Raw genomic sequence first — 17,694 nt, 5'->3', positions numbered from 1 at the left:
AAACAAACAAAAAATAGTTCTATAAATACCATGGGTACAAATATGTCCCCATATTGTCAATGAGGAGACTGAGGTTTAGAAGATCATGGAGCCAGTAGGTGGTGTTTTCAGGCATCCTGACGCCAGCTCCACACCCTTAAGCACTACACAGTGGGGCATGTTGGTCATCCTAAATCTCCAGCTTCGCTCTCTGGGTGGACTTTGTCCTTGCAGGGTGAACTTTGTCCTTGCTTAGAGGTAGATAGTGATTTACAGAAGCTGCCAGGCTGGGGTGAGAAGTGGGTACGGTGTGTGCACACGTGTGTGTCCCAAATGGGCCTACAAACTTGCCATTTCAAATGGAAGAGGTGCTAACAAGCCAGCAAGTGTAATTAGACCATCATTCCAAGCTGCAAAAAAACGGACATTTGCGCTGTGGGTGTGGCTCAGTGCCAGAGCCCTTGCTTAGCATGCACCACACCCTGGATTCAATCTCAGCATCACAAAACCAAAAAGTAGCACTGACCCTTAGGACCTTTTCTTTTCTAAGCAGTACTAAATTTTGTTCTATATAGAGAAATGAAAAAATGGGTAAGGGGGATCCAGGTAGCTTTGATGGCACATGGACAATCACAAGGAAGGATCTCTGTGTCAACATCCTTTTTATTTTTAAGATTACGAGTAGAGGGCCAGGGATATAGCTCAGCAGGCACAGTGCCTTCCTGGCAAGCACAAGGTCTGGAGTTCGAGACCTGGTACTAAAAAAATAATAAAAAGGGGTTGGGGATTTAGCTCAGCGACACAGCGCCTGTCTGGCAAGCACAACGTTGTGAGTTCGATTCCCGGTACTGGAAAAAAAAAAAACAAGAAAACAAAAAAAATAATAAAAAAAAAGATTACTAGTAGAGGAGATCAAAATGAAAAGGTTTGGTCCTGATCAAACATTTGGGGAAAGGGGTCTACGTTCCTCAGAGGGATACTTTTTCCCCTGACTTCCAGGCAGTGCTTCTCAAGGCTTACTAGTTTAGGTTGAAAATGGCCCCCAAATCTTCATGTGCTTGGCAGGTGACTGGACTATGGGGTGCTAGAGCTATGTTGTTTGCTGTTGGTTGGAGGAGAGGGTCACTGAGGGCATGGCCTGGAAGGGTTTATCTCCCTCTTCAGCTTGTCCCTTGCTTGTTCTGTTTCCCCACCGCCCTGGCCTGAGCCGCCATCCTCTGCCCTACCCTCTGCCATGCAGTCCAGCATTGGCACTAGCAAGACTGGATTGAAACATGGGCCAAAATAGACTTCCCCTTCCTTCAGTTACGGGTGTCAGGTATTTTGTCCCAGTAACAAAGGAAGTAACTAAAGAAGAACATGAATTTCTTGGGGATCCCATGAAAATGTAGATGTTGATTCAGTCTGTCTGGAGCTTGAGATGCTGTATGTCTAACAACTGATTCTGCTGGTCTGTGCATTCTCTTCAGAGTACCAAAGGTCTTTGGATTCAATTTTGTTGGTCATGGCTATTTAAATTCTTTGTTATAGCTCTTTGTGTGTGTGTGTGTGTGTGTGTGTGTGTGTGTGTGTGTGTGTGTGAGAGAGAGAGAGAGAGAGAGAGAGAGAGAGAGAAAGAGAGAAACTGATCTGTTTTGCAACACAGGTAGGGACACACAGGTAGGCTGAGGAGTGGGAAGGGTTTATGGCGGGGGAAAAAGAGAGGGCTTCAGAGGTGTCCTAACTGGAGACTGTTGATGTGGGAAAGTCAGCTGCTTAACTGGAAGTGCAGCATGCTATGAGATTAGTTACAGGAACATAGTTGGAATTCTGTGGTTGGTCCTAAATTGGAAACAGGGACAAAACTTAGAGAAGCTATTATTAACCAAGTACTGCTTATGTGGTCATTTTGGCAAATCTGGAGGTCCAGAACTTGCCTATCAACAGTGAGAATAACCACAAGCAGGTGCGTTTGAAAGGAAGACCACTGTACTCTCTCCATTCCAAAGACTCAGTTTAATGATGATATTTCTTTTTGTCTCATCTCTCCAGAGGTATAGTAATGGCTTCAGGATATGTGACAGGGAGGAGAAATGTCTGACCTCAAATGAAAGGATGTTTTCTGAAAATAGTTTAAAGCATGAAGAATCTATCCTGTGGACCAAGGGTGAGATCCTTGGGAAGGGAGCCTACGGCACGGTAAGTTAAACCAGCACTCCCAGCCCTCCTTGACCTTTCTTTGTGAATGTGTTACTATCTCATTTAAATGCAGTAATAAGGTATTTGTTTGCTTTTAGGTCTACTGTGGTCTCACTAGCCAAGGGCAGCTAGTAGCGGTAAAACAAGTAGCTTTGGATACCTCTGATAAATTGGCTACTGAGAGGGAATACCGGAAACTTCAGGAAGAGGTAGATTTGCTCAAAGCATTGAAACACGTTAACATTGTGGCCTATTTGGGGACATGCTTGGAAGAGAACGTTGTAAGCATTTTCATGGAGTTTGTTCCTGGTGGCTCAATCTCTAGTATTATAAGCCGTTTTGGGCCGTTGCCTGAGATGGTAGTTTGTAAATATACCAAACAAATTCTGCAAGGTGTTGCTTATCTCCATGAGAACTGTGTGGTACATCGAGATATCAAAGGAAACAATGTTATGCTAATGCCAACTGGAATAATAAAGCTGATTGATTTTGGCTGCGCCAAGCGCTTGGCCTGGGCAGGCTTAAACGGCACTCACAGCGACATGCTGAAGTCCATGCATGGAACTCCATACTGGATGGCCCCAGAAGTCATCAATGAGTCTGGCTATGGAAGAAAATCAGATATCTGGAGCATTGGTTGCACTGTGTTTGAGATGGCCACAGGGAAGCCTCCACTGGCTTCCATGGACAGGATGGCAGCCATGTTTTATATTGGAGCACACCGAGGGCTGATGCCTCCTTTGCCAGACCACTTCTCAGAAAATGCAGCAGACTTTGTGCGCATGTGCCTAACCAGGTAAGAAACAGAGAACAGGAAGAAAATAAAGGCATAGGCTCCAAGCAGTTGACGTTCCCTCGGAATTTGTGGCCCATTATGTGCTGTTTCAGTTACAAAATCAAGTAGAGTGATTTTGTGCCGAGAGTACTCATGACTAATTGCATTGGGTGATTGGCATTTTTGTATCAGGTATGGGGGGGCGGTGCTTCAAGTAGAAATTGCCCTAATTAAATGTATTATCAGGTCCTAACAATAATTCCCCGAACTGTGGGTTTGCAAAATTTGCTAAAGATCTATTTATCTATCAACGGGCATATGGAGCTAGAACTCAGCCATTAAAACTAGGATGATGCAGGGCATCCTAAAATCACTCACTGTATTACATTTAGCTGAAATACACGTAAGGCTGAGACTCAGTTTCCTGTCTTCCAAAGAAGTGTGTTTCTTATCCTTAGATGCAAGATTCCAGCACCTAACCTTTTAGCAAGCACGTATGACACCTATACCCTAACTCCTGGGGGTTCATTTTGCCTTTCTGACTGAATCTCAGAATACACAGTTCTCCTTGTCTGCTGAGAAACGTGTCCCTCTGCCTCCCTCTCCCAGCACACACGTGTCAGCCTGTCCTGGTTGACTTCAGGATGAACACATGGACCATGGCAGGAATATGAACTCCAGGGGTGTAGCTCTGGGCCCTGCTAAATGCGGAAAAACCTCAGCTATCTCAGTGTGGATTTTGTGAACAGAGCCCCCGGCACAGAACTGCCCATGTCCCTGAAAACAAAAAACAAAGCCACAAAAGGGACATATGGTGTTGGGGACATCATATGGACCAGTACTAGATGTGATCTGTCTTAGCTCTAAAATTACAGTAGTTGCTTCGCGTTTAACAATTATCTATTATTGACTCTCAGTCTGAAACCATTTGACCATTCTCATTTTTTCCAAGTTATCATTACATACACAAATAGAGCTTTAGAGAGAGAGTGGAATTTTTTATGACTCTCCTTTTGAATCGTTGCTTCATAAACAAAGCAATACACAATTTGTGCTGCTAAAAAACAGAATTATGAAGGTTAAGCGAATGGCACATATGCATTGCTTACCAGTCTACGAGGCACACAACTAGGACTCTTTAGTTAATAATCATTAGGAAGAACACTAATGCACTTCAGCTAGTGACACACACACACACACACACACACACACACACACACACACACGTAACTACCTCCTGAAATTCTACAGCAAAGACCCTAAAGACTCCTGCATCTCACCTGATGCTGAGGCAGGAGTAAGTTGGATGGCAGATCAGATGGCAGTGTACTGACGGGCCAGGAATGGACACTGCTTGAGTCTAGAAGACAAGTTAGGAATCCAGAGTTTAGACTTTGATGGCAGAACCAGTGAGACTGTAAAGAAGATACAAGAACATTTTAGAAGATGGTGAATTAAGACTTGATAATGGAGAAGGATGATAGGGTTTTTTTTTTTTTTTTTTGTCTTTTTGAGACAAGGTCTTGCTATGCAGTTCAAACTGGCCTTAAGCTCACTTTGTAGTCCAGGCTGGGGTTTGAACTCGCAAGGATCCTCCTGCCTCAGCCTCCTGAGTGCTGGGATTACAGCCGTGCGCCACTACGCCTAGCTGATTTCATGGTTTTGAGTGTGGATAATGGCAGAAACACATGTGAGAGAGGAATAGAGAAAAGAAGTTGAAAAGCCTCTTGCCTCTTCTCTAAGACATTTAGAGCTCCAAAAAGCAATTATATTGGAGGTACAAAGCTAGTGCAGTATTATGGGCCAGTAGTCCCAACTACTCAGCAGAGTAAGTCAGGAGGATCACAAGTTAAGAGGCCAGGCCAAGCAGCTTACTGAGATACTGCCTTACCAAACAAAAACAAACAAACAAACAAACAAACAAACAAACCCATCAAAAAACAGAGGCACGCATTTAAAAAGCCTTATAGGGACTGGAAGTATAGCTCACAGGGCCCTGAGTTTAATTTCCAGCACCACATAACAACAAAATCTTTACAAGGTTGTTAGCTATACTCTTGAAAAAATTAGAGGACTGGGAAAAATATTTTTGAACATGCACAAGGAAAAAATAATATGCATAGAGTCAAATGTAGCATGTAAATGTGAGTGGGGAAAGGAGCAGGCACAGCGAGAGGGAACGAGAGGAGTTTCCTCCAGCATCACAGTTAAGTCCCAACAGTTTCCGATAGGAGGGAAGAGTGAGCACTTCAAATGCTACAGATAGGGGCTGGGGATTTAGCTCAGTGGCACAGCGCCTGCCTGGCAAGTGCGAGGTCGTGAGTTCAATTCCCGGTACTGGAAAACAAACAAACAAAACAAAACAAAATCAAATGCTACAGATGGCAAGGAAGATGAGCTCATTAGATCTGGTTAATTTCAAGAGGATGATTCCTATAAGCAGTAGGCCAAATGGTAAGGATTGAGGGGATAACAAATGTTGGGGGGAAAAGTAGGGTTGAGGATATCTTAGTGATAGAGCATGTTCTTAGCATGCTCAAAGCCCTGAGGTTAATCCCCAACATCACCAAAAAATCAACCAAAAACTTCATGAGGCTTGTCACATTATGGGCATTTGCAGGGAAAAAATACAATAGCTATTCAAAACAAATGTCTGGGGGTGCAGCTTAGCGGTAAAGCTTTTACCTAGTATGTGAGGCCCTCGGTTTGATCCACAGTACTCTGCAAAATAAAAAGGCAATTTAACCAAGACAATGCCTTTGAAATAGACGACTGTAGCTGTTGACTGTTTCAGTAGTTCATCTGGCTGGCTTACTGAACAATACATTTCCAAAAGATTTTATTTTTATTTTTTGTCTTTTTGAGGCAGGGTCTCACTATGCAGTTCAGGCTGGCCTTGAGCTCACTTTGTAGCCCAGGCTGGTCTCAAACTTGCAACGATCCTCCTGCCTCAGCCTCCTGAGTGATGGCATTACAGGTATGGGCCACCACACTTGGCCTCAAAAGATTTTATTTTATTTATATTTTTAAAAAGATTTTTAAAAAAATTTCTTTAAGTTTTTTTGTCTTTTTGAGACAGAGTCTCGCTATACAGTTCAGACTGGCTTTGAGCTCATTTTGTAGCCCAGGCTGGTCTCAAACTCACAATGATCCTCCTGCCTCAGCCTCCTAAGTGCTGGGATTACAGGCATGCACCACCATACCTGGCAAGATTTTAATTTCTTGAAGAAAAGCCTAAAGTACAACAGTACTGACCAATTATCTATGCTCATCCAAGAGTGCTCAAATGGGATTATTTCAATAACCAAAGCACATTTTAAAAATGTTTAGGAAATTATTATTTGTGGTAGTGGGGATTGAACCTAGGGTCTGGTGGATGCTAGGTACACACTTACCACGGAGCTACATCCCAGCTTTTTAGTTTTGAGACAGCATCTCACTAAATTGCCCCCGCTGGCCTGTTAAGAAAAAAGGAGGAAGAAAACAAAGGTATGAGCTCAACAGGACAGGTTCATTCCAGAGCAAGCCTGAGACCACCCTGGCACAGAGGTCAGACCAGGTAACTCGTGTAGGCTATAAATTCTTTTATAGGATCATGGGCATAAATGGAGACTATGAAAGGGAAAAGTCAAAATAGGACGTCTGAAGGGGAGAGTTCAGTGAAAAGCTGAGGTTACCTGCCAGGGACAAAGCTAGAGAACATACAGGGAGTTGAGGCTGCTTGTCAGGAGCAAGGCTGATAATGACAGGAGTTATGGGTGTGCTCTTTGGGCCTTAGCAACCCATCGGACATCCTTAGCAGATGCACAAGCATGGGAGAGGGTGGTGGCAGTCAGATTCCTTCACCTGTAACTCCCATTCCTCCTTCCCATGTCCTCTGATTAGCAGGGAATATAGGTGTGTGCCATCACACTTGGCTTACGTATCTTTTTTTTTTGTCTTTTTTGAGATAGGGTCTCACTATGCAGTTCAGGCTGGCCTTGAGCTCACTTTGTAGCCCAGGCTGGTCTTGAACTTGCAGTGATCCTCTTGCCTTAGCCTCCCGAGTGCTGGGATTACAGGCGTGTGCCACCACACCCGGCCTACATGTCTACTTTTTAGTCTTTTCACTTCTGGCTTTTATTTTGGTGGGGGGAAGCAAGTCTTGCTATGTAGTTCAGGCTGGCCTTGAAGTTTCAGCAATCCTACTGCCTTAGTCTTGAGAGTGCAGGGATTACAGGTGTGTGCCACTACACTTGGGTTTACGCCTGGATTCTAATACTCTAAATCCTGGAAGTAAATCTTACGCTAAGTGCTTATTGTACCATACCCTCAAAGTGTGAACTCTAAGTTACACCCCAAATTGAACAAAGTGCAATAGAAAAGTAAAGCCTAGTTTTGAATCACAATAGTTTTTGACTCCCTGCTGTGCCAGTGTTAGAATGCTGTATATATACTATTTCTCCAGGTGAAGTAGGTATTGTTTTCATTTTCCTGATGAGGACTTTAGCTTACACAGCTAAAAACTGGAGCCTGGACTCAACTCTGCTGGACTGTCAGTGGCTGTAGTTACGTCTTTAAAGTCTACATTTGAATCAAGTAGATCTTGGCTGTCACTTTACCGGGTGCCACTTCTAATGTTGTTTCCCCTTCCTAGGGACCAGCATGAGCGACCTTCTGCTTTCCAGCTTCTGAAGCATTCTTTTTTGAAGAGAAATCAGTGAACACACAAGATCCTTCCCAGGGCCATATAAATGGTTACTGCTTAGCTGTGGAGAATGATGGTTGAGATCCTTCTTTCAATTTCTTAACCAGATTCTGCAGTCACTAAAAATCTTACATATTAGCATCCTCAAGCTTGAGGTGTTATCGTATGTATAAGAGGAATATTTTAAATAATGAGAACCTATTCCAGTGTTTACAGTTTTAACTAGGAACTACCATCTCTATTGCATTATATATTTCCTTTAATTTCTGGCCTTTCAGTTTTCCTGTCATGTTTTAAATAAATCGTACAAAGAACCTATATCATCTTGCATGGTAATTACACTTAATTATTGCAAAGGAGACTGTGAGGTGGGAAGGTAAATGAAGAGATTCTAGATTATCTTCAGCACTAGTCTTAACCTTAAGGATTCCAGGAACCTCAAGGCCTAACAGGAGCTAAAGGCCTTGGGATTCCATCTGACTATCTTCTGGTAAGTTGGAATACTTAGGGTGGTGCCCTAAACTCTGGCTGCTTCCCAGGTAAGTTAGTCATAGTATGATCTGACAGCTTTCACTTCTTTGCAGAGTAAATCAGGTCCTGACCACACATGCAAAGCTACTAGTTAAGACTAAACTGGCTGGTGGGACTTTTGCCTGATCTAGAGGGAGGATGAGTCAGCACAAAAACTTTTTGAAGGACCGACCACTATCTGAATGAAGGACATATTTGTTGAAGTCACTCTACAAACTTTTACTTCTGAAACGCTGGTAAAGTTGTATGAATTCTTACCACCCCTTTTACATTCAACTGTTTTTGATAAGGTCTTCTTCATTGCTGTAGATTAGTCCACTAAGTCTGACACCTACTAATTTGTTTCATTGGCTGCCATGACTTCAAGGTGTTATGTGCACTCTAACACTAGTATCGGGCTTTGTCGAAATTAAATTTTTTAGAAGAAATGTAGTCCAGGTAAGGTAAAAATATTTTATTTCTCTCATTTGTGCAGTTTTTTAAAAAAAATTTTGATACAAGAGCATGACTATATTCCTTATTTTAATCATTTAAGTATCAACATGACCTGAAAGAATGTAATTTTATTGTAAAGGTAAAAGAAAAAAAATCTACCCAGAACAGTGGCACATTCCTGTAATTTCAGCATTTAGGGAGGCTGGGGGAAGATTACATTCAAATCCCAGTAGGGAAACTGCTGGGCTTTTTTTTTTGGTCTTTCTGAGGCAGGGTCTCGCTATGCAGTTCAGGCTGGCCTTGAGCTCATTTTGTAGCTCAGGCTGGTCTCGAACTCACCACGATCCTCCTGCCTCAGCCTCCCAAGTGCTGGGATTACAAGCATGCGCCACCACGCCCAGCTCAACTTGTACAAATTTTAAAACTCTTTTTCCTGCTGCCTTTCACAGGTTTATAGTTTAAGGAAACCAGGTACCTTCTCAAGCTTTACTCAAAACAAAATACTAGAGACACAGTAAACAAAGGTAGAAGTCCAGTTTGTGATTCTGAGTACTGTAGCGGTGTGCAAGGTCTTCGTTGTTCACTTCGCAATTATACTGCCTTCCCCTCCAGCAGTATCATCCTATTTGCCAAGCACAACTGCCCCTATTTTCAGCAACTCTAAAGAACTCATTTTATTATTTTTAAATACTCCTTTATTCTTTGGCCAGCTCAACCAAAGAAAATTTAACTCTCAAGTAAAGTTCTAAAAAGTAGGTAGGCCTACAGTATCACAAGTTTAACCTCCGTTAGCCCTTACACCGAATTAGCAGACACAATACAGCAAAGTGCAAACTCTGGAGCACTGGAAGTTGTTTAGTATTCCACATCTGGACTGTAACAATCCTATCCTACAAGACCACTGTAGTAAGCAGCCCCTCCTTCTGCAGTATAATAAAGAGCTCAATCTGCTCAAGCAGCAGCCCAAACCTCTATCACTTGCTAGGCCTAGTTGTTACTTTTCAATTACAAGTATTAGTTCTGCTTAAAGTGAAACTTGCATTTAAAATGCTTTCCTGGTGGTCCCGCCAATTAGTCCTGATGTGGGCATTTCTATCTACTGATAATCGCTTGCGTATCCCACTCAAGGCCCAGGGACCACTTACCTTTAAAAAATGCTGTAAAATTGTGAAAATCTACGAATTCATCTGTAAAACAAGACTAGAGTAAACTGAGCTTGGGTATATGCCTAGACATTTGAAAGACAAGCTGCTTGGTTTTTTTTTTTTTTTTTTTTGGTTTTCCTCTGGTACCGGGAACCGAACTCACGACCTTGCGCTTGCCAGGCAGGCGCTTTTGCCGCTGAGCTAAATCCCCAGCCCCAAGCTGCTTGTTTTCATTTTGTGGCAACACCGTGCAAATGTTCATTAGTGAGGATACTTCGGGAGGTGGTGCTGGACAGGGAATAGGCAGATTACATAGTAGGGCTAAGACAAAATTTTAAAAACTGAAAACAGGAGGAGAAAAGAAGGGGGAACAATGGATTTTGATGAATTTGGTTAAACGGAATTAGACATTCCTGGTTTAATGACCAAATTACGGTCCTACGAGTAGGTCCTTAAATGAGGAATGGATGCAGGATGTTCATTACAATATTCAGAGCAATGAAATGGTCAAAGGAAACTATGACTTTTTATTTGCACAATTCTTACATATACTATAGTGTAACAGAAAAGTACAGTACTATACAGTACAATCAGCAAAACTGCAGTATTATACTGTACTACAGAGAAAGTCCTTATTATCGCTAACACCTTTTATTATAAAGAATTTACATCTAGGTTTTTCATGAATAATTTTTGAGATAACTTGCTTTTAGGAAAGTTACTGCAATTAGCTTTCATCTTCTTTCACGTGGAAAACACAGGCAATTCAGTGGGGAGGAGAGGGAAGCTGGAGAGGGCACCGACATCAGAAGGGTGTACTATTAATGTGACCATACAGTGTGCCATGGTTCACGAACTTCATTATTTCCACGATTCTGGTCAAAACCCAAACTGGACAAGAACTGAATCAAAATCAATGGTTAAGTTCAACGTTGATATTGAAATCTGATTTGGTTCTTGTTCAATTCGTTTTGCAACCAGAATTGTGGAAAAAATTAGGTTCATGAAATATGGTACCACTGCAATCCCAGAAGCTGTACTCTGACAATGTGTTACTTGGATAAAGAGTCAATTGTTAGAGACCAGGTTTCCCACATTTGCCCAGGGACTGTAAGTTACTTCTGATTCACGTTAACAAGACATGTTAGAGCCTTGGATTTATGTTAATAAACAAATTTTATTAATAATTCCTTATATATGAGAAGCTCAAATTCAGTGACTAATTCATGCCAGTACACACATATGCCTGTTCTGGTTTTTCTATCAGCAGACATCCCATTCAGTTGTCCTTGGGGGTTCTGAGTACATTTAGAAAATAGAATTCCAATCACCGTTTACAACACATTAGTATTTGTGAAGTATTCTAACCGAGTGAAGCTGTGTGAAAAACAAACACAAATTAAAAAATAGAATTGTCCTCATCACTAAGAATGGACTCATCAGTACTTAATAGGCGAATCAAATTAAACTACTAAATAGACATGTCAATAGAAAGGCTTTTAAGTAAGGTTTCTGCTCAATACTTGAAAATAAAGAAAATTAGCCCTCAGGAATTTACTTTTGAGATTAATGGGTCAAAGTGAACAGGTTAAATTACATTTATGAGACAAGAACTGCTCCTAGCCATGCAACCTTCAATGTCTTGCTTACCAACCTACTGAAAGAATATGGCAGGCAAAAAAGATGATGGCAAATAATGCAACAGGAAGTCAGAGACAAAAGCAGGCTGGTCCCAAATTGACAATGGAATAAAGAAACGAAAGCATGCTGAAATACTTCTGAGCATTTCAGTTCCACTGGCAAGAGCATCTTGGCTGTAAGAACAGATGTTTCAAATTATAAAATTAGCATATTTCAGCCAGGCATGGTGGCACACATCTGTAATCCCACCACTCTGGGAGGCTGAAGCAGGAAGATCGTAAGTTTGAGCCCATCCTGGGCAATTTAGTGACTTGGCGAGTTCCAGGTCTTTTAAAAAAAGGGATGGGAAAGTGGCTGTGTTCTATCCTCAGTATATTTAAAAACAAAACAAAACAAAACAAACTTTTGATAGCTTATATCTCTATCAGCTGATCACAGTCATACGCCCAATGATTTCTCATGTAGGTGTGAATTGTCAAATTAACATATTGCTATTATAACCCTGTACCCTAACTGGACAGGGGACAAAAGGTACTGCTTTTCAGTGCAAAAATCTGTCTGAATCAGTCTATTTTAAATAAATGGGCTTGAATTTAGTTAATTCAAGTTTCTGCAGAGGCTGGGATTTGACAACTCTCTGGCCTGGTCAGTGAATCCTACTGCTTCCCATGAGAAAGACCATACAATCAAGAGAACTACCAAATCCAGGATCCTTCATAATAAGAGCTTGCAAATCTCTCCCAGCAAAGAAATTATAGTCACCTAGCAAGATAAGCACAATGGCAGGTGAGAAAGTCTGCTTCTTTGTTCAGATAAAATTGGAGACGGTGAGCTGGGAATATAGCTCAGCGGCACAGCACCCGCATGGCAAGTGCGAGCTCGTGAGTTTGATTCCTGGCACCAAAAAAAAAAGGAGATGGTGAGATTAGAACAGAACTATTTTTCTTTACAGGTGGTACTGTGTTAAAAAAAACCACTACTTTTCATGAATGAAAAACCCTAATATGTCTAATCAATCAGGTGGGCACACTGTGTTTAATACTCATGCATATATAAGCAGTTGTTTATTTCTAAGGGTGGTTAAGGAATATACATTTAAATTATCAAATATAAAAGAATATGTGCTCAAAACTTTTTAAGGCAAGGTACTGGTAACTGAGAAATCTCTGACACTGGTTCTCTGAAGCAGACCAACTGTAGTAGTTGTTTTTTTTAGGTCAGAGGACAGGCCAACAAAGTCAGGTAACCTAGTAATTATGAGCTGTCAGCACAAAGTAACATAAGCAGCACCCCGGGACATTCCTTAAGAAGCCCTACACCATGGCAGAAATTTTCTTTAAATGCCTCCAAATAACCTAAATGAATTTGCAGAGGGAAGGTGAAGGTACAAATTTAGAAACCTGGGTTGGATGCTACGACTTTTCAGTACAAAAAACCTGCAACTAGAAAACTGCAAGGGCTTAACCACTAATGGATATTTAACCATTAACACATTACACCTGTTTTTAAAAGTAGACCTCTGAGAATGTTTCTGTGAACACTTCTTTGCTTTGGTTCTGAAATTACATTTTAAAGTGGCTAAGGCAAATATTTAGGGGGCACAGCTCAATATTGGAGAACTAGTTGGAAGAGGTAGAAGTAAGCCTTTGTTTGCAATGTGCTTCTTCACAAAGGTAACAAATCTGTGATCTAGGGAAAAGACAACTTAAAAATGAATCACTCTTTTATAAGATGTTTAAAGATAATGTTTTTTAATATTTCAAATATTTTTAAAAAATCTCATAAAAATGTATCACCTTAACAGTACTTTGCACATGTGGAATTTCATATCTAAGTTTGATATTATTTTGGCTTATTTATGGCTACTTACAAGAAGACTCACGGTAATGTCCACTCATCTGAGTCTTTTTCTTTGGTAAAGCCGAATGGGACCAGGCCGATAGACTACTATATGCAAGTAAGATGGTTTAAGCAAACTCATGGTAATATGAATTATAAGGGTTTTGTTTAATGGCAATGAAACTTAGAAGGATTTCTGCATTTATCCCCTTTGTGGTTTTGGAAGCTTAATATCCTTTTCAGAGGTTAAAGAGTTTGAATAGCTCACACAATCCTGTAAAAATCACAACTGACTCCCCTTTAATAAATAAAGTCATTGTAGAGGATTACATTTACAGAGTGAAAAGTTAATACATAGCATTTCAAATTCAATTTTGGAAGTACTAATAAGTACTGATCCATAACAATATACACTAACTATCTTTTTAACTGTCCATCATTAGCACCAATAAAGATTCAACAAAATTACCTTTATTCCATTTCAAAACAATTCTTCAAATTCTTAGTGAGTTTAACTATAGTCACAGACCTTAAATATTCACATTGTCTTCTATGTCATACTGAAAATAAGTTCACTACTTTTCTGGATATTCTTTACAAAATCTTATTAAAATTCCTGGTATTATCCCCAATTATACAGTAGCACAACCACCCTATTATCGTTTCACATGATAGCTCTGTAGAGGTTTCACATCTAAAACATCTAAATTACCAAGAACACTACCCTTCCCTCCCTCCATCTTGCCCTCAGCTTAATTCTATACTAGTCCTTGGATCATGTACCACTGTAAAAGTGTAACTGCATCAAAATTACCATGTTTATGGATACAATATTATGCCGTACAGAGCAACAAAGTTACATATAATGACAAAGATTACTAACATTATGCAAGACAAGAACAAATGTGAGGACATGCTGCCTAGGTAAAGTCCCTAGAAAGAGGCTCCTAGTATACCAAGTTCAAATAACATCGATGAAATAATACACAGTTATCTTAGATAACTGCTAAATAAAAGTAGAGCACAGATTAAACTCTATTATTTACAACCACAACATATTTGAGTAAAGTTACAATTGTGCACATATCAGTGGCTTTGTAACAAAAATAGTTCATTTGCAGTGGAAAAATTAAGACAGTTTTCAGTTCAATTTAAGTTGAATCCAACCCAACTCAAAGGTATTTGAAAGCTCAAAGATTTACCACAGAACGAAGTCAAGATTAGCTAACAGACAAGAACCATACCACTGGTATTTAAAACAAAACTTAAACAAGTTAAAGTCTATCATTCAATCAGGAGTCAGATGACTGTGCAAACTTTACCTTAACAGGAATATACTGAGATGTGCAAACAAATGTAAAACCTCCGCTAGGAGTTTGTCTGGAGGCTGATGTTTTTATTCTACAGAGCTTCCTGATAGCAACCATAAGCTATAAATACAGGTACAATGCACAGTCAGTGATCTTTTCTTTTTATTTATTGTTAGAATATAAAAGAACTAAGAAAGCATAGGTTTAATTTCATTTTTATAAGGAAGACTGCATTTACCTGAAAAAGAAATATGACATCACACACAAACACGCTTCAGGGGAGAGTATTTACGAATATGGTATCATTCTGAATGCTAAAGGAAAAGTGATCCCTGTTTACTGTTAAAATACGTAGTGTTAAAGTTCTTTAAGGAAAAACTTACTAATTCTTCACTATGTAAGTTTTTGTGAATTTAGTTTTCAAATCACAGTAATCCACATAATTAGTAACAGCGGTTTTATACTGCAATAAGCCAACAAACATTTAAATGCACTTCACATCAAGAGTATGTAAACTTTATTTTTTTCTTCTTCAAGCCTTCAGAAAATCAGGGGCCATTTCAGCAGCCAATCTGGTCAGAACCTCTGAAGGCAAAAACCGAGTGCCCCACAGTGTAAAAGACCACGTGTGGCACTGCATACTCCTCTGGTAGTGAAGTGTCCCTCTTCAGCGGCTTCCAGTAAGGCCTAGAGTTTAAGGTTAACATGAAAAAGTGCCACCTTTGTTTCAGATTAGTGATGGACTCTGACAAGAGAAAATAAAGTTATTCTGTATATTGTTATACTTACAAGCAGCTCCAATCCTGAGTATTTATGGTAATATCTAAACATACAAAAATGTATGTACATTTTCCTCCACTTTCTTGTAAACAGTTGTCAGTATACTGTTTTATCCCTTTATCATTGAAACATGCAAATCATACATACAAGTATAAATACACAAAAGAAAACAATTTTCACTCATTCAAAAGCCAAGCAACAAAAAATAGCTACAGTATTCAAATTATAAATAATGAATGCTTGAGGCATCTTATATTCCTAGAAGCAGCCAGCCATTCATCCTAATGTTCTTAGCTGCAACTGTAGAAATACTGAGTTTTGCACCTTCCATGCTTTTACAGTATTTATAACACTATCATATGTGGAGATAAAGACTTGTTTACTATAATCTCTTCTTTTCAAAATGAAGAATAAAGCAGCACTTACAAATATTGAAGCAGTGGCAGAAACAGCAGGTGTACCACTGCTAGATCAGGAGGAAGTTTTCCATTCTAACAATTTTTAAATTAAAAAAGTAAAGGAAAAATTGACCTAAACAAATGATTACATGTTCATTCCTTGGGCACTTAACAGCGAGTCCAGCATGTCGAATGTGTCTTTGTAGTCCAAATGCTGGCTGTTTGTACTGTACTCGTGATTGGCATCAGGTCCGTTGGTCTCCACTGGTTTCTTGTCCAGTTTCACGAGGGTGCTGAGATGTCCGTAGCCCACCTGGTATGTGACAGGGGGAGGAGGGGGTAAGGGATGGTTAAAAACAGAGTTGTGAGAGGATATATACTGCTTAACAGAGGAGGAAGAACTAGATGAACTACCTGAACTTTTGGAACTTTTGCTCATTTTGGAGTGATGGTTGTGAGAGGCATCATTGATATGCAGCTTCTTCCTTGAGGAACTCGAACTAGAGGAAATGCCATCACTGCTCAGGCCAACCGGACTCCTCAAAACAGTGGGCGGTATTCCATCAGCACTGTGTTTACTGCCACTGCTGCCACCACCACTGTGCAAGTGGGGATGCTTGTGGCTGCTGGTGTGATGGCGGTTTGCAGGGTGCTCCTTGTGCTTTTCCTTATGGTCTCTGCTAATATGCGGGCTTGAATGCTTGCTCTTTCCACTGCCTTCATCAGAAGAGCTGTGTCTTTCTGAGGATGAAACTTTTATCTTCATCTTCAGTTCTTCTTTGCTAGTGCCTTTATCAGTAGGTGGCAATGGAATTCGTAATTTCAGTGATCCACTCTTTTCCTTTTTCTCTGCCATGTACTTTTCAGATTTTTCAGTACTTGCAATAGGAATTTTCATTTTAATAGGCGAAGTTACAGAACTGCTGCTTGCTGCCTGTGACTGCACGTGTTTGTGTTGCTGTTCAACCTGGGCAGCTACATAATGGTCCCTTACATCAACATCAAGAGTTTCTAGCTTACGTTTTTCTCTGTATTTATCTAAAGACATTTTCTGAGGAGTAACTCCAGGAGTAGCAGAAATCGGCCCATGGTGTTTACTGCTCCCTGCTTTGTGAGTATATTCTTGCTTAACCGAAGAATGATCAGAAATTTTGTCAGGTCTGTGATGTAATCCTGAATGCAGTGATATAGAAGGTCCCTGTTGGAAGTTGATGTTGTACTGGCTACCAGACAAAGATGCCTCCTGTTTCTGTGAATATATTGGCTCTGTCCTTGCTGATTCTTGATGCTGAGGCCATTCTTTGTGTGACGATAAACCGTATGAGGTACTGGGCATTCCTGTGGCTAGCATTGACAAATTATCAGCTGTATGGCTGTCCGGAACAGAAATATTTCCTGAATTTAGAGGTACTGGTGCAGGGAATGCGGAAGTAGATGGCTTCTGAAAACTTGGGTTTGTAGGTACACCAGTGACACTATCTACTAAAATGGAATTCTGGACCAAAGATGAACCGAGAAGTGGGGTCTTTGTTACTTGTCCATCTACTTTTGGTTTCTTATTAACCGCCTGATCAGCCTATGTAAATAAAACACAAAAGAAACAGTGACAGCACAGGGATTTAATGTGAGTTTTTTTGCTTAAAGACATTCTATTTTAAATACATGAAAATAAAATCACCTGGGGCTCAAGGTTTTATGCTGCCAGTAAATGAAGATCTTAACTTAGAGGTATAACAGAGGGCTTTGAAAGCACTGGTTATAAAATGAAGATACAAATTAAATCCTAGCCCACCATTTGAGACAGTAATTTGTCTAGGCTATAGCTTATTCATAAAACAAAGATAGTATTTCCATCACAATCACTGTTGAGATTTAAAAATAAAATGGATAATACACTTAGAAATTCTACTGGACACAGTAATTAAACTATGAACATATGTAGTTCATAAAATAATGCTTTTAGGAACACTGAAAAGAAAATTATTGAACACGTAAT

General features: G+C 40.2%; 2 protein-coding genes across 8 annotated transcripts in view; one reads left to right on the top strand and one right to left on the bottom strand.

Moving 5' to 3' along the window:
- Map3k19 (mitogen-activated protein kinase kinase kinase 19) overlaps window positions 1–7,937 on the top strand; it is a 59,233-nt gene extending 51,296 nt beyond the window's left edge. For both annotated transcript variants that reach the window (XM_005390756.2, XM_013517470.1), the window contains 3 exons: window positions 2,011–2,157; window positions 2,256–2,953; window positions 7,569–7,937. In XM_005390756.2, the coding sequence (XP_005390813.1) occupies window positions 2,011–2,157; window positions 2,256–2,953; window positions 7,569–7,635 (912 nt within the window). In that variant the 3' untranslated portion in view covers window positions 7,636–7,937. The remainder of the gene's footprint in view (window positions 1–2,010; window positions 2,158–2,255; window positions 2,954–7,568) is intronic.
- A 5,550-nt stretch (window positions 7,938–13,487) lies between these two features.
- Window positions 13,488–17,694, bottom strand: part of Ccnt2 (cyclin T2) — a 43,413-nt gene continuing 39,206 nt past the window's right edge. For 5 of the 6 annotated variants that reach the window (XM_005390750.2, XM_013517468.1, XM_005390754.2 and 2 more), the window contains one exon: window positions 13,488–17,274. In XM_005390750.2, coding sequence (XP_005390807.1) covers window positions 15,844–17,274 — 1,431 coding nt within the window. In that variant the 3' untranslated portion in view covers window positions 13,488–15,843. The remainder of the gene's footprint in view (window positions 17,275–17,694) is intronic. The other variant, XM_005390752.2, reaches the window with a different exon arrangement.

The sequence above is a fragment of the Chinchilla lanigera genome, unplaced genomic scaffold, assembly GCF_000276665.1.
Source record: "Chinchilla lanigera isolate Chin_1 unplaced genomic scaffold, ChiLan1.0 scaffold00039, whole genome shotgun sequence".
Taxonomy (NCBI): Eukaryota; Metazoa; Chordata; class Mammalia; order Rodentia; family Chinchillidae; genus Chinchilla; species Chinchilla lanigera.
Note: the sequence above shows the minus strand (reverse complement) of the source record. Positions and strands in the feature narration are given on the sequence as shown.